Source organism: Channa argus, chromosome 15 (genome assembly GCF_033026475.1).
Source record: "Channa argus isolate prfri chromosome 15, Channa argus male v1.0, whole genome shotgun sequence".
Taxonomy (NCBI): Eukaryota; Metazoa; Chordata; class Actinopteri; order Anabantiformes; family Channidae; genus Channa; species Channa argus.
The window spans coordinates 16,460,457-16,476,996 of record NC_090211.1 but is presented as its reverse complement, the minus strand read 5'-3'; the positions used below and the strand labels follow the sequence as shown (position 1 = coordinate 16,476,996).

Here is a 16,540-nt window from a genome sequence, read left to right as displayed (position 1 = left end):
GCTCAGAGAAAGAAAGAGTAACACCTCAGTACATTTTCTTGCATCATTTGTGTGACTGTATGATAAGCTAATGTCACCTGCTCATTTTATTTTTACAATCAACAATAATAAAATATATCATTAACCATGAGCCTGAGTGTGTCATTTGTATTTATTTTTATTACGAGTGTGTTGGCAAATAAATAAAATGTCCTATTTCTTTCTTTCCAAGGTATAATACAGAAGCAGCTTTAGTCATTTATCACTGTTATGTGTATCCGTTACACATAATATTAAACTTTATGTTACAGACTGCACAAGTCCTCTATGAAATTATAATTAAACCAATCTATCCCTTCTGAGAACTGCTCCCTTAGTACAGTGAAGGGATAAGAGGGTCAGCTGATTCTAGCAGCTTCAACAGCCCCTAGAACTCTCAGCCCAGTTGTATTTTGCAGACGATGTGGTTATGCTGCCAATATCAACATACGTTCAGCATGCACAAGGGTTACAGTTGAGTTTGCAGCAACTAGGGTTAAAGTTAGTATCTCCAATTCTAAAACGTCCACGTTTCTCCGCCAGCAAACCATGGCTAAAGATTTATTTCTTTTTTTCCGAGTAGCTCGGGTCCACCTTACAGATAGAGTATGAGCTCAGACTATGATAGAGCTCAGACATGTGGCATGAGCTTTGGTTGGAGCAGCTGCTACTTAGTGGGGCCAATTAGGGTGGTTCAGGCCTCTGATTAACATTTTTGAGGCACATCCAACTGACAGGAGAAACCCAAAACATGCTGGAGACTATATATTTCATTTAGCCCATGCATACCTTGGGATTACCCAGGAATAGCTCAAAAATATAGCTTGGGAGAGGGAGATCTGGACTATCTCGATGAACCTGCTGTTGCTTCGACCCGGTTTTGGATATGCTGAAGATAATTAGTGGATGGGTATATTAATCTTTGTATCCCTGCTTAGATCATCACAACTGTGAGCCAGACTCCTGTGGACCATCTGCTGTCTGTACTCCTGATGGAGGATGTATTTGTGATTTTGGGCTGGAGATCCCCTCCGGTCACCTACCCACTCCAGCTTCATATGGTTGTGTTGGTAATACATTTTTCTTTTATTCTTTCAGTTTTTTTTTTTTCTAGTGTACCTTCCATAAATAAAATACTCTCTGTGATACTGAATATTTTATCAGACATCGATGAGTGCCAGATGACTCTTGGTATTTGTGGCCCTTATGCCACCTGTACAAACATTTTTGGATCATACATTTGTACTTGTTTGCGTGGATTTACTGCAACCGATGCAGCGTTACCACCTGGAACATCCAACCCGTGCATAGGTACCTGGCTTTCTCTATTTGTTTTAACGATATAACATTTACACAGGCTGCAAATTTGGCTCATAGTTTAATATGAAATGTTTGAAATATTGAAATATGAAATATTTTCTATAGATATTGATCCATGCCTTAAAGACATCTGTGGAAATGGAACCTGCTACTCAAACCCAGGAAATTATGAGTGTGATTGTGATGTGGGCTTCCAGCTTGCATATGATGCAAGCCCTGTTTGCCAAGGTCTGTACTAAACTATATTATACGTTACATATGTAGTGTGCAGTTAGCAAGGGGTAATCCACAATGAAACATCTGCTTGTCAAAAAATATTGAGCAGTACTGACCATCTACAAAACATAAATGATGTTACCAACAGGAGTGACGGACTGGGGAGACACTGATCTTAAATTAGTCAAAAATTTTGGTCGCAGACTTTAGCAACTTCAACAGGCTCGGATGGCATAATGATAGATCACACTTTTACTGTGTACTGTGTGTTTCTGTGTGATGCTAAAATGGTGACAATTTTCATATTTGTCTTTAAGTTCTGTGCAATAACTTATTATAGCAATAGACACATATTTTACAAAATGTAAAACATTTCAGAAAAAAGTTTTGCAGTTTTATTTCCTAGAAAGAGGAAGCTACAAAATGGGTGGAGATTTGTTATTGTTTCAATCAATTAAGGAATTTGACTTAAAGACTTAAAGTATATTTCCAATAAAAGTTTAGAAAATTATTAGCTAAAATAATTAGCTCCAGGACAATGGGCCTCATTTACAACAGAGACATTATTTCATTATCATAATAAGAGGTGCTACAACAGAGTGCAAATGTTTTCCCATCCCCTCATTCTGAAATGTTTTTAATCCAATTGTTTTTTAAATCAACATACTTAATTCACATTATGATATAATAAATGTTTCTTCATCAGAAATTAATAAAGTTAGATTTTAATTGATTTATCAACTTTTGCCCTTTTCATAGTTTTTTATACCTTTTTTTTTTTTTACATTCCTTTGCCATTTTCTCTTTTTCTGAAAGAACATCTGTAATAGCTCAATGTCCGTAGAACTTTTGGTCATTTTAGGGTCAGATTTGCTGCCCCTTACACTGAGGTGGCTTATAGTTTTTACATATTCCAAGACAGTTGAGGCTTCATCCTTTACTCATACACACAATTCTAATTCAAAATTATTTTTTTAAGAAAAATGTAAGCACATATGTGTCTACGCACTCTTTGTGAGTGAGGCCCATTGTGATTTGTGTTTACACCACAGGGCCAAAGCCCTTGAAGAATGAAACAAATGTCTGCTGATGTATTATTAACATTTACACTTTAATATTCATTCTTATGGTAGACAGTTTTATCCAAAGTGGCTTACAAGGACACACTCAGCAGATCGGGGTTCAGCACCTTGCTCAGGAACACTTGGTCATGTGCTACTAAATTGTGCAGTGTACAGTACTTTCTCTTTGAAAACATTGTCTGTAACACTGAATGTTTCGTCAGACGTAGATGAGTGCCAGATGACTCTGAGTATGTGTGGTCCTTATTCCACTTGTACCAACACCTTTGGATCCTACATATGTACCTGTTTCAGTGGATTCATTGCAACAGATTCAACATTACCACCTGGATCATTGAATCAATGCACAGGTACCTGGCTCTCTCTGTGTTGTGAAACACATATATGCAGGTTGCCAAAATGTGTGGATAGGTTGTTATCAAGTTATCAATTTTCTTTTTAGAGAATTTCTGTCTGGAAAACAACTGTGGAAATGGGGTGTGCTACAACCAACCCAGAGGTTATGTGTGTGATTGCAATAAAGGCTACGGCCTTGTATATAATGCAATCCCTTTTTGCCAAGGTCTGTATAATACTATACTATACAATACTATTCTATAATATTGTAAACTAGTTACTCTGTACTGGCAAACTATACGCGCAGCATCAGTTTAATATGTATAGACAAAAGGGATAAACTACAGTGAGCCATTTTGTTGTCAAAAATATTGACATCTTAGATTATTCAGGTTTTTAGGATGTCTTTAGTATCACAGTAGTCTTGTTTTCAACACTTTTAAAACTCTATAACAGAACACAACTGTCGATAGATAGTTGATAGTTGAGTTGAGAAACATAACTCGTAAATACAAGATGCATTAAGAGATCCGTAATTCTATAACTAGTAATTACGAGATAAGTTCTCTGATTTTGTTTTGTTATTTATAATTTATTTATTCAAATACTGTTTGTAATACTGAGTATCTTGTCAGACATGAATGAATGCAGAATGATTCTGGGCATTTGTGGTCCTTATTCCACCTGTACCAACACCATTGGATCATACATATGTAATTGTTGGAGTGGATTCACTGCACCAAATTCAACAGTACAACCCGGATCATTCAACCAATGCACAGGTACTTGTCTGTATTTGCTGCAATGTTTTTAGGCAGGTTGCCAAAGTTGTTTGTACTTTGATGAGTTTTTTCTCAGTACATTGACTGTGTTGAGGAGGGAGTGTGACAATATTTGTATTTAATCTAAAGGTGTTTACACACCAAAGTCTAGGATCTTTGCCACGGGACATCAATCTTAATTTGTATTTTTGTATTTTTAGCAACATAATACAAGCAAAATACATGGTCTGTAGTTGATATCTATACTGATTTTTTGAAAACACTGACTGTAACACTGAACATTTTCTCAGACATAGATGAGTGCAACATGACTTTGGATAGTTGTGGCCCTTTTTCCATATGCACAAACACCATTGGCTCATACATATGTGCCTGTTTTAGTGGATTCACTACAATGTATTTTGCAATACCGCCTGGATCATTCAACCAATGCACAGGTATTCATCTCTCTTTCTATTTGTTGCAATAATATCACAGTTGTGCAGGTTGCCAAAGTTTAGCTTGATATAAGTTTTGAATTCTCTCTATACAATAACTGTGTCCATTAGGGAATGTGACAGTATTTGTATTTAACTAAAGGCATTTATGCACCAAAGTTATGGAGCTTTTCAAAGGGTAAAAGTTCCTCCAGCAATGGCAATCTGCATTTTCATAGCATGACCAAAGTTCAAAGAAAATGAAGCAAATAGCAAATTGTCCGCTGACCTTTCAACACTCTGATGTTGAGTTTCATGGGTTTTCTAGAAAAGTGGATAGCAAGCCTGAACTTTGTGGTCAATCTATTAGTCATAATGTTGCTTGCATGATTATTTTGAGGTGCAAACTACAAGCAAAACATTTTTTTTGCAGTTTTACCTTTTAAAGAAATGTGTACAGCAATGGTGTCATTTAAAAAAACAATAAATAATTTGTCAGACATAGATGAGTGCCAGATGACTCTGGTTTATTGTGGTCCTTATTCCACCTGTTCGAATACCATCGGATCGTACATATGTACCTGTTGGAGTGGATTCACTGTTGCATATTCAGAAATATCACCTGGATCATCCAACCAATGCAACGGTAACTGTCTCTCTCTATGAGTTGCTTTACTATTACATTTATGCAATTTGGCAAAGTTGTTTATGGTTTGATATAAGTTTGTCAGTTCTCAAAGGGACTGTGGTCTTATTTGTAAGATCTTTATCCATCAAAGTCTAGCAGCTTTCCCATGTGTAAATGTCCATCCAGCACATTGCAATTTGTATTTTTATAGCATGGTCAAAGTTCTAATAAGATGAAGGAAATAGCAAAATGTCTGCTCACCTTTCAAAAATGTGTTGACTGATGTCATTTGTAGAAATACTGTCTGTAATACTGAATATTTTTGCAGACATAAATGAGTGCAAGATGACTCCGGATATTTGTGGTCCTTATTCCATTTGCACCAACACAATTGGATCCTACATATGTAATTGTCTGAGTGGATTCTCTGCACCGAATTCAACAATACAACCTGGATCGTTCAATCAGTGCACAGGTATCTGGCTCTTTTGTTTTAGTAGTACCAGAAGTACCAGGTTGTCACAGTTGTTTGTAGTTTGATAGGATTTGTCAATTCTTTCTATAGATAGATCAAAGAGGGAGTTTGACAGATTTTATTTTATTTAATCAAAGATTTTAGTCTTTCCCAGGGGTAAATGTTCTTATTTATACTTTTAATACAATATAATTAATACTGTCTTTAATACTGAATATTATGTCAGACATAGATGAGTGCCAGCAGACTCTGGTTTACTGTGGTCTATATTCCACCTGTGAAAACACCATTGGATCATACACATGCACCTGTTGGAGTGGATTTGCTGCAACATATTCATTGTTACCACCCGGATCGTCCAACCCATGCATAGGTACCTGTCTCTCCCTTTGTTGCCAAATTTGTTTCTAGTTTGATAAGAATTGTCAATTCTCTCTATGCATAAATCATCTCAATGAGGGAAAGTGACAGTATTTGTATTTTATCCGAAGTTGTTTATCCACTATGTGCATGTGTGCAACATTGCACACTTAGGCATCAGTGATGTTCAGTGGAAAAAAGTATTGACGCCCCAAGGGGGGACTTTTTAGAAGAGTAAGAGAAGATGAAGAGAGTTGGGGGGGCTGAGCGGTGCAGACTAGATCATTTGTGAGCCTCATGGCAGACCTATATTAAGTAGCTTTTATTTAACCCTGGTTCTTTGGATGGAAACAGGAAATGGGAGGGACTTTATCAAAAGGTTCCAGGGTGAAAGTCTTTGTAGTGTAAATGCACATCATCATACAAATGTCTATTATAATTTGTCAAAACCTGAGATGATGCACTACATGAGAAAACTATCACTTACAGTAACCAGCCCATCCTCAATTATTGGTGCATCCATCAACTCAACTCTCTGTGGACCCTATTCTATCTGCATCAACATGACCGGAGCTTTTACCTGTGCATGTCAACCGGGTTACGGGCCAACTCAACCAAACAAAGAACCCAGCAAGACCAACATCTGTATTGGTATGTATGTGGAGACCCCACTATAGAAAACCTAAGATTTTTTCAGTATGAGAGAGAAGATACAGAAATAGAAAACATTTTTCCTTGAGCTATTTTAAAGTGTTCTTCAAAACCTGGTATGCTCTGGTCTCAATGCCTTGCTGCAAGAAGTCCACAGTACATCAGGAAGCTGTTATAAGTAAAACTCATGTTATCCTTAGAAGACCTTAGTAGAAGACACCGTCCAAAAACAGTTTTCCACCAGCCAGGCACAGAAAGGTGGGAGTGAGAATCTTGGCTGGTTACACCAAGAGCTCGCATTAAAAGGTGTCTTTTTGTGTACGTATATTTATAATTTTTATAGAGGTTGATGAGTGTGTCAGAGATCCTTCCATCTGTGGACCCAATTCCAACTGCACGAATTCAATTGGATCTTATTTCTGTGGCTGCCTCCGTGGATACCGGCAGAGCAAGCCAAACTTCCCGCCCAGTGTTGCTAACCCGTGCGAAGGTGCGTGCTATTTCTCAGTATCTGTGTGACTATACTATTATTTGGATCTCTGTGGAGGAACCACCAGGACAGATAGACCTGTACGTGTGCTCTCTCATGACAGATATAAATGAGTGTGTGGAGACACCTGGTATATGTGGAAAACAAACCACGTGCACTAACAAAGCAGGCTCCTACTATTGTTCTTGCCCTGATGGATTTTACCCTTCAACAGGAGTCTTGTGGGACATAGGGGTCTCATTTTGTCAAAGTGAGCAGAGTCATGGCTAAATGTAAAATTTGACTAATCATTAGTTGAAGGTGTAAAATGTAAAAATGATAATTAAATATATTCATTTTTAAATTACTCATAGATCTTCACGATTTTGTTCAGGCAATAACACCTGCAAAGGTAAGACCACTGACTTTTTCCTTAACCAAGTTAGCCAAGTTGTCTATTAGAAGGATTAAAAAATATACTAATTCCAGCAGTGCAGTGTTTTACGGCCCTAATCTGAAGAAATCTAGCCAAAGGCGTATTAATCCACACAAATCTGTTGCAGGGTAAGACAAAAGAAAGAACTTTCCTTGACAATTTGGACCAAGAACTTCAGAACAGCAGAAGCTTCCTCTTACCAGAAGCGGTATGTAGAGAAAAATAAAGCTGAGTGGTATTTACTTTTAAAAATGTTGTTAATAAAGGCTTTAATTTGAACTTCAAATCACCAAGTAAAGAGCCACTGATGGTAGATGTTGTGTTTTACGTCTAAAACTAGTTTGACGTGTGTAGGGCAGCGTGCAATTACATTCTAGTCTAATAATCCTATGCATTTTCTCTCTTCTTTATGTCTTTGCAGACTGTGGCAAACTTTTTCTCTGCGTGCATGGTACTTAACCTCCAACCAAAGTAGAGCTTGATTCATATTTTTGTGTAAAAAATGTTTTTATGCCGTTTTATTAACACAAAACATAATTCCTGCAGGAAGTGTCAGGCGTTGGCTCACAGTCAGGTTTTCCTGGAGTGAGTAGTGACGGAGATGGGGATGGTGGAAGTGTCATCCTGGACATCTCAGAGCGTCTAGTATCTCAGATGCTGTCACCAACTGGCACCCCTTACACAAAAACACTGGTTACTCCAGCAGTGGGTAAGAGAGGTTCTCCTATCTATACTGTGGATTTGAATTACATTTGAATTCCTACTCAGTATCAAGTAACTTTGCTTCTGCTGCGATCCATGCACAAGATTTGAGCCTACTGGCTATTGGTCCAGAAGATGAAAATGACAGCGGTGTCTTCCTCTTCACCAAAGAAAATTCTATGGAGATCAACTTGCACGCCATAGCCAGCGCCAACAATGGTGAGAAAGAGCTAATCATAAAGACGGTGATAACGGATTTCGAATTGAGATAAAACTTTGTTTATTCGTGTTGGTTGACTTCTGTTTTTGTGTGGACATCTCAGGTTCTGCAGCAGTGGCCTTACTGACACTGAATGGGATGCAAAGTCTTCTTAGTCATCAATACTTTCAAACTGAGAACAAGACAGAGATGTACTCAGACATTTTGACTGTGATATTACCATCAGTGAAAAATAAGATTATCACCACGCCCGTCAACTTTACTATCCAACATAAGGTGCAGCGTTAGCCAGTCATTCCGTCCCTTCCCGTAAATCCAAAAAGAAATTAACACTTAATACTAATTGAATTTTCTTTTGCTATGGTGTCTCAGACAGTACCAAAATCTGGAATAGTGACTTGTGTGTACTGGGAAGACAATAGCAACAACCAGGCGGCGGGACAAGGGAAGCGTTGGTCAGTTGACGGCTGTTGGGTTGCACACTCTGACGAAAACTACACAGTGTGCAGCTGTTCCCACCTTTCTACCTTCGCCCTCATCATGCAGATCGGGGAGGTATATCAGATTTCTGTCAGTGTGGCACATAAACACATGGATACTGGACTTAACATTGTTTTCATGGGCTTTGACAAAACTCCCACCAAATAATTTGACAAACTGTGGTAGGGTAGAACATCAGCCTTAAAACTTAAAGATGTCTCCTTAGGTCAGAGCAACAGAATCGAGATCAGGCTGATCCGAATGTATGCATGTCTTTTTTCCTTGTGTGTCTTTTGTCTTTTTTAGGCTCCACCACCGAATCCTTTTTTGGATTGGCTCAACCGAATATGTGTGATTATCGGACTATTCTTCCTCGCTCTGGCTATCCTGACCTTCCTCCTATGTAGCTGGAATGCCAAGATCAACAACACCGCCCGTCTTCACCTCTGTATCAACCTCGCCTTGTCTCAACTACTGCTGCTATTCAATAGCACCTATGTGAACTATCCGGTACAATAAGATTAAGATTGAGAATAAAATGTTTGAACTAGAACTAAGAATTCTGTGGTGAGTGTTTCCAGATGTGCGAGGAACTTGGAGCAATTTATTTCCTTTGTGTCTCTCCACAGATGGCCTGCAAGGCCTATGCTGGACTTCTTCACTTCTTAATTATTGCAAGTTTTGTGTGGATGCTTCTAGAGGCCTTGCAGCTCTACCTGCTTGTGCGAAAGCTCTCCAAGGTGCAGATCATCCAGCGAGATGGCCTCCCCAAGCTTCTTCTCTACCTAATTGGCTACGGTGTGCCATTTGTGATTGTGGGTGTTTCTGCACTGGTGTACTCTAATGGATATGGTGCAACGGATGCACAGGTGTGAGTAGAACAAACAGTAATATAGAGTTTCAGTCACATTGTCCTATATGTCTGATGTGCTTCTAGGTTGAAATATTGTTTGTTTGATACTTTTGCAGGTGTTGGCTCTCCACTAAGAGGAATTTTAACTGGGCGTTAACAGGGCCTGTGATTGTTATTCTTGCAGTGAGTATATGGCACATTAACTGTTCAGCCTGGGGCGCTCTACCTTTAACTAGTTTACTGAGAACCCATTCTTCCCTTTGTTTTCCCATGCGACATGTGCAATTTAGCTGTCATCATGGCATAGCAGGTGACACAGGTGCTGAGAAGTCTTTATACAAATCAAGTTGCTAAATATTTTCTAAAAACTGATAATCAAAGGCCAAAAAGTGCAGATTTTACTAAAGTTGTAGTAAAAAAAATTTTTGCTTGCCTTCCAACATTTCACCTTACTACTTTGCAAGTTATTTCATACCCATAGGTGATGTTGCACAATTAGTTCCAGATGGCTGGATTCACTGGGTCATTGTTAGCCTGAAGACATGTCAAAGCTATTCTCATGAACAGACATTACTCTCTGTGTCCTACATCACTAATAATAACCTTCAACCAACAGAGACCTATAGGCTTCCTACTTTTTGACCTCTGTATCCGCCTATTTTAATTTATTCTTCAATTTATTGCATACTTTTCTTCCCAAGAGGTACTAAAAATTTGTGTAGAAATATAAATTGTGTTTGTGTTGTGTTTTCAACTGTATGTATGAGTTCAGTTCAGGTTCTGTTTCTTTTTTCTTTAAGCTTAACTTGATATTATTCTGTGCTACTCTGTGGAGTCTAAGACCCACGTTGGCCAACATGAAAAGTGATGTTTCTCAATCCAAAGACACCAGGTAAGAGTGTTAAAACTAGTCTCTATGCAGAAAAAAAAAAAAAACACAATTTGTAGAGTAGAAATAGACTCAGGTGAATTAAAAATGGCGTCACAGTTGGGCTTAAATTACAGTTGAGATTAAGTTGAGATTACTCACCAACAGTCCCTTATTTTGTTAAGTTATAGCTGTGTCAGCATAATCAGATCAAGTGTTTTACTGCATGCAGTAACCACCAACATTTAAAGAGTCTTACATTTTTAAGATAAACTCATTCTTATTGTTTCCAGATTGATTATGTTCAAGATCCTGGCCCAGTTTGTCATACTGGGCTGTCCATGGCTTCTAGGCCTGTACCAGACAAACATTTTCTTCCAGATCCTCTTCATTATCCTCAACTCTCAGCAGGGCACCTTTCTCTACATTGTCCATTGTCTTCTCAATAAAGAGGTAGTCTTTGGCTAGATCACACTCATCTTTTCTTTCACCGCATCTCATTTACAGTAGCTATTAACATGATACTGCATGCAATGCTAACCTTTGCATCTACTGTAAATACTTTACTATGAATTATATCACAATATGCATATATATATCTTATATATATATAAGATATATATATATATATATATACATCACAATATATCAAGTTGACTATGAATTATATCACACATCTTGCAATGGTTGGGATTGTAGTTTTTGCGTATTTTTGTGTTTGGTTTAGATAACAATTCATTTTTATGTGTTAGGTGCGAGAGCAGTACATAAGATGGCTGACGTGCAAGTTTGGAAAAGACAAATCCGTGGTGAGAATGTCTATGTATATTCAGTTTAAAGGGTTGTTTTACCGAACCTTTGAAGCACACAAGAAAAAATCCCAACTATAGTTCCTATGCCATATTCAGTTTTTTTGTTTTGTTTTGTTTTGTTTTTTGCTATCGCTATCGTAAACAAAGCAGATTTGAAGCACTGCATATCAACTTCAGCAGCACAAAGACTAAGTATAAGGATTTGTTTCAACAGAAAGATGCAGTGTCAGTCTCTGAGGACTCGGACAAACCTGAGGAGAAGACAGACGGGTGATTAAAAAGGGAGATGAGTAATGAAGTGAACAGAAAGGAATTTGAGACAAAGAAGATAACATTACATTTTAATGCAAATATATGGTGTATTTCAGTAAGGTGTCTACATCCTGAATGTGTCATTGTATCTTCTTATTCAAATTTGCTATTTTTACTACTTGTTGAAAGTCAAATGTTGTAATTGAAGTCTTAATTCAGTGAGGGAGCAAATGCAACTTTTTCACTTTTACCTCTGTTTAGGTTTAAGTCGTTGTACAATACATCCGTCCTTGAATTAACTTCACTATGGTTGGTACATTGTAATGTAGCTGAAGTAGCTGTAGAATATGGAGTTTGACCATCACACAGTATATATTTGAGAATTTCTGATCTGCTGGTTTTTGATAATTCCTATAGTTTGTCACTGTATCTTAGAGCCAGTTGTCTTACCTGAACATAATATTAGAACTTGCTGAATCTATTGCATTTCATCATTTGCTTGCACGTCGGAGCTTTTCCAAACACATAACCTGCTGCGCCGTCACTGTCTGAAAAAACAAACATTATATAAAGTAAAAACACTCACATCTGAGTTGTTTCTAAGTCTTTTAATTTGTATTGCATTTACATGGGAGTTGGGACACTTTGACATGTGACAAACTTTACAAGACAAATTCAAGAGACAAATGAAACCAAGCACATTCTCTGTCACTTACATCATATTTACCTGACACATTATTGCACAAGTAATAAACAGTGATTAAAAACAGTAATAATAATTACATGAAAATCATCTGCTTAATGCTGTTTAATCACCATTAACAGGCGACAGTAATGCGCACTCCAGTGTTGGCAGAGAGCCACCTTCACTTTTAATATTCCCTATGCCCTTGGAGGAAAAATCTGTTTGCTTTATAAGTTTGGTTTTACAGGGATTATGCACATCAGTCAGAATCACTGTGGCAATACAGTGATTGGTGAAAATCTATTTAAATGTTGATTCGTATTCCCATATTTGTGGCTATTTGCCTGTTCTCATAACTTACCAAACTAGATTTATAATGGATATCACTGCTCATGACACTGTTTGCACCGGAGATTTAGGACAGCGTGTTAAAACTGTTAATGAATTGGCTGTGGTAGATTTACAGTCTTTCATTTGATGATGTAGACTGGCAAACCGAACTAGATTTTTGTGAAAAATAAATCTTTTAGAAGCAAAACATCCCTAGATTAGTAAAGCGATGGAGCACATTTTAAAATGTGTTTTCTACTGCAGAGAGATAATGCTGCAATGCATATATCTCCCTCAAGGCAGCAGCATTTAGTCACATATATTTGATTTATATTGTGTTTACAGTGTCATGTTCAAGACCTAATCTATTTCAAATGATACAAGAGGTATAGTAAAACCCTATATTTTCTTGTGAGCTTCATCTTTTACAGAGAAGAGCTCACAAAGTCCTTGACATGATAACAATAAAAATAGAGTGGGGAAGAGTAGCAAAAATTAGTGGTACAAATAATCCTGATTACAGCAAATTAGATGCTAAAGGTTCACTTAATTTTTGACAGGCCGTTTGCCAAACATGAAACTGTGTGAAGCACTTAAGTGTTTGAACAGTGGCAGTTATTCCTCTGTTGACCTATCTGTGGCTGAGATTTCAAGCTCTCCATGCAGGAAAATCCCTGTACTGTGCTGGAGGTAGATTCTTATCCAAAAGCACAGTACTATCGGGCAGGAGGCTGGTACTGTGACAAGAGGAACAAGAAGTTCTGTAACAGATGGTAAGGCCCCGATGGAGCCCTCATCTCCACATCATCAAGTCAGTCTCGGATTACACAAAGAGACAGAAGCCATTCAAACAGCCTAAAACCACAGAAGTGTGGCCAAAGTTCCCCAAGATGCTTGGAACAATCCAAGCTGCCGAGTGCCCAGAAAAACTGTGCACAACAAGTGGAGAATCGGTGTTTAACAGACGAAGACAAACCAACTAGCAGTTTAATTTAGTATTTTACACTGTTTAATGCATTTTGCTGATTAATTAATTGAAAATATAACTATTCAAGGCTTTTTTTTAAAAGCACCCTCATTTTGCTTTTGACATAAACTTTTGACATGGGGCCGTACAACAGGTTGGAACAATCAAAATGACCGCATAGCAGCTAAATTCCCCAAACTCAAATTTGTACTTCGCTTCCATAATAATGAAAAGGGCCTCAAGCTGCAAAACAATGAAACATACTGTATCTATGGGTCTGAATTTTTACTTGGACAGTCTCCGGTCTTAAATGTTTTTCAGCAGCCTCGAGTCATGTTTCAGTAATTGTATCAGTTACTTTCCAGGGTTGAGCTTGAAATTTGTAAGTCAAAATCTACACTACAGTGTATGCATGGCACCCATTTGCTGATGTTGGTGACGTTTCTATTACTGCCACTAGATGATACTAATGTGCAATACTTTACTTTGCAGCGATGCTGTGACTTAGTGAGTTTACATGCCAGCTTTGGGGTCTAATCTCCATTAAACTGCCACTTTTCCTGTGATAAATCCTCCTTTCATCAAGGTTATGATGTTCAGCGTTTGTTCAGATTGTTTTCAGCTTCACCACGCAGCACATTTTCCAAAATAATAAGGTTGAATCTGCACCGAAGATGTTATGAAGGCAGGTTTCTATTGCAGGATTGTTGTACTTAGGAATCATTAGCTTTAGTAATATTTACCTATAGTGCCAAATGAGTGCATGGGAATGTAAAAAATACTCATACAGGGATCAGCTGGTACTTTTGAATCTCTCTGTTTGAGTGTGAATTACATCCCAGTTCATTCTAGTGATGCCGATTTCCACTCTGTCCAGGCGCGAGGCCACTGACAGCACAGCCAACATTCACACTCTTTTTTTTTTACAACCATTTATGTGTCCAACAGACTGAATCAATTTAGTATTCTGATTCAGTTATTAAACAAACTAATTTATCTCTGCAAATGAAATCACAAATGAACGGTTCAAACCAAAGTTTTGCAACGTTGCATGCAATCAGTTAATGAAGTTCTACATTTGCAACATTACTCAACAGATTCAGCAATTTTACAATAGACCGTGTCTTTAAATTAATCTGGATTTTATTTCAGATAAATACATTTCAAAACAGAGTATCATTCTCTAATTATTTTAGGGTTTTATATAAAAAGGTGAAATAGGAAATTATTGAGAAATTGATAGTAGAATTGCTAAAGTACAAATGCAACCACAAGGGGGCAAATTCCAGTGTCCTCTTTTGCCAGTCCCAAGTCTGGATAAATGTAGAGGGTTGTGTCAGGAAGGGCATCCGATGTAAAACACATGCCAAAAAAAAAATGCAAACAACTTCTACACCGAATCTGACTTCCATACCCCATTATTCCCGGCCCGGGTTAACAACAATCCCCTACTGTTGACCAAAGAAGGAAGGTGTGCTTGTAGGCAGAGAGAGAACAGGAAAGCCGAGAGTTTAGGACTGACAGTAGGGACTTTGAATGTTGGGACTATGACAGCGAAGGCTAGAAAGGTGGTTGACATTATGAAAAGAAGGATGGTGGACATACTGTGTCTCCAGGAGAAAGGCAGCAAGGCTCGAAGCTTAGAAACAGGGTTCAATTTGTTTTATCATGGGTCAGATAGGAGTAGGAGTTATCCTGAAAGAGGAGTTTGTGAGGAATGTTCTAGACTCATCAGACAAGTTGATGAGTCTCAAGCTGGAAATTCAAGGTTTGATGTTCAGTGTTGTTAGTGGTTATGCCCCACAGGTAGGATGTGAGTTAGAAGAGAAGGAGAAATTCTGGAGTGAGTTAGATGAAGTGATGCAAGAGCAGGGAACAGGTGGAAGAAAATCTAGAGAGGTCAAGGTCTGCTCTGGAAAGCAGAGGAATGAAGGCTAGCTGCAGCAAGACAGAATACATGTGTGTGAATGAGAGGGAGGTGAAGAAGGTGCAGGACTTTGAGTACTGAGACCATCAATGTTGTTCGGCTTAGAGACAGTGGCACTGAAGAAAAGACAGGAGGCAGAGCTGGAAGTAGCAGAGCTTAAGATGTTGATGTTCTCTTTGGGACAGACGAGGATGGACAGGATCAGGAATGAGGACATCAGAGGGACTGCTCATGTTAGATGTTTTGGACATAAAGTCAGAGAGGCCAGATTGAGGTGGTTTGGACATGTTCAGAGGAGAAACTGTCAATATATCGGTGGAAGGCGGCTGAGGTTGGAGCTGTAGGGAGAGTGGACATGAAGTTAGTTGGTGTGAGAGAAGAGGATGAAGAAGATAGGGTTAGATTGAGGGACATGATGAAGGGGAACTGCCAAAAGGAAAGGATGAAAGAAGAGAATTGCTAAAGCAGAGATACCAAGACAGATCTGAAATTCTCTAACAAATGTTTCAATCATGCTCTTGTGGGTCCAGTGTGATATTTAAGCACAGCTGCCTATGAAAGACATAACAGGAGAGAAAAATGAGAGAATACAGGTTGCTCAGGGTTAGCTTCAGTGTCTCTCCCTCGGTTTGCTCCTCTCCTCAATACTATACTTGGTTACCATGGAAACACACTTGCAGCGCTTGAGTCGTGAGGCCAGTCAACTGCGCTACCACGTCTGGTAAACAGTCCTGCAACGCTGAACCGAAAGTGCTAGGTGTGTGTCAGAGTTTGTCATAATGTATGGACTTCAACCGTAGGTCGTAGGTGCCAGAAAGTTAGAAGGATGTGACACAGCAGCTGCAAAAACATGAACCTTGCACACTCACACACACCCCCACCCACACACACACAGAAACACACACGCACACACACACACACACACACACACACACACACACACACAAAAAAAAACACTAGTTTACTGTGATGTGACTATGACACCCAAACTACCTATAACACAATAATCTAGTGTCTTAATCAAGTGCTACCAAATGCCCTTAATGTTTTGATGCACTACAGTGAACAGTTTTTTTCTTCCATGTAGCCCAGGTTTTAATTCCCTTAAAGCAGATTCTGGTGATGCTAAAATAATTGTTAGTTATTTAAAAGTTTTAGCACGTAAACATAGGGAGGGTTGTTCGGTAAGTAAGATAAGGTCATGCAAACATTAACTCACTACAGAACAAAAACCTGCTGGGATTAGGGCAACACC

The 16,540-nt window shown here is 38.4% G+C and overlaps 1 protein-coding gene and 1 long non-coding RNA gene across 2 annotated transcripts; both read left to right on the top strand.

Moving 5' to 3' along the window:
- The first annotated feature begins 1,193 nt into the window (after positions 1-1,193).
- LOC137100570 (uncharacterized) lies at positions 1,194-2,975 on the top strand. Its single transcript, XR_010910926.1, has 3 exons — positions 1,194-1,329; positions 1,444-1,566; positions 2,840-2,975. It is a non-coding gene; the product is annotated as an uncharacterized lncRNA (long non-coding RNA).
- A 1,699-nt stretch (positions 2,976-4,674) lies between these two features.
- On the top strand, positions 4,675-11,961 carry LOC137100101 (adhesion G protein-coupled receptor E1-like). Its single transcript, XM_067477736.1, has 19 exons — positions 4,675-4,816; positions 5,127-5,273; positions 5,500-5,646; positions 6,123-6,284; positions 6,628-6,774; positions 6,878-7,024; positions 7,148-7,165; positions 7,282-7,397; positions 7,611-7,640; positions 7,736-7,898; positions 7,997-8,110; positions 8,215-8,387; positions 8,484-8,666; positions 8,898-9,101; positions 9,221-9,460; positions 10,167-10,336; positions 10,606-10,765; positions 11,065-11,121; positions 11,339-11,961. The coding sequence occupies exons 1-19, from the start codon at positions 4,687-4,689 to the stop codon at positions 11,396-11,398; spliced, it is 2,568 nt and encodes an 855-aa protein (XP_067333837.1). The 5' UTR covers positions 4,675-4,686; the 3' UTR covers positions 11,399-11,961.
- The last annotated feature ends 4,579 nt before the right edge of the window (positions 11,962-16,540 follow it).

Coding starts and splice junctions, on each gene's coding strand:
- LOC137100101 (XM_067477736.1), top strand. CDS start 4,687: ATGACTCTGGTTTATTGTGGTCCTTATTCCACCTGTTCGAATACCATC. Junction 8,388..8,483: donor ACTTTACTATCCAACATAAG/GTGCAGCGTTAG, acceptor ATGGTGTCTCAG/ACAGTACCAAAATCTGGAAT. Junction 10,766..11,064: donor ATTGTCTTCTCAATAAAGAG/GTAGTCTTTGGC, acceptor TTTATGTGTTAG/GTGCGAGAGCAGTACATAAG.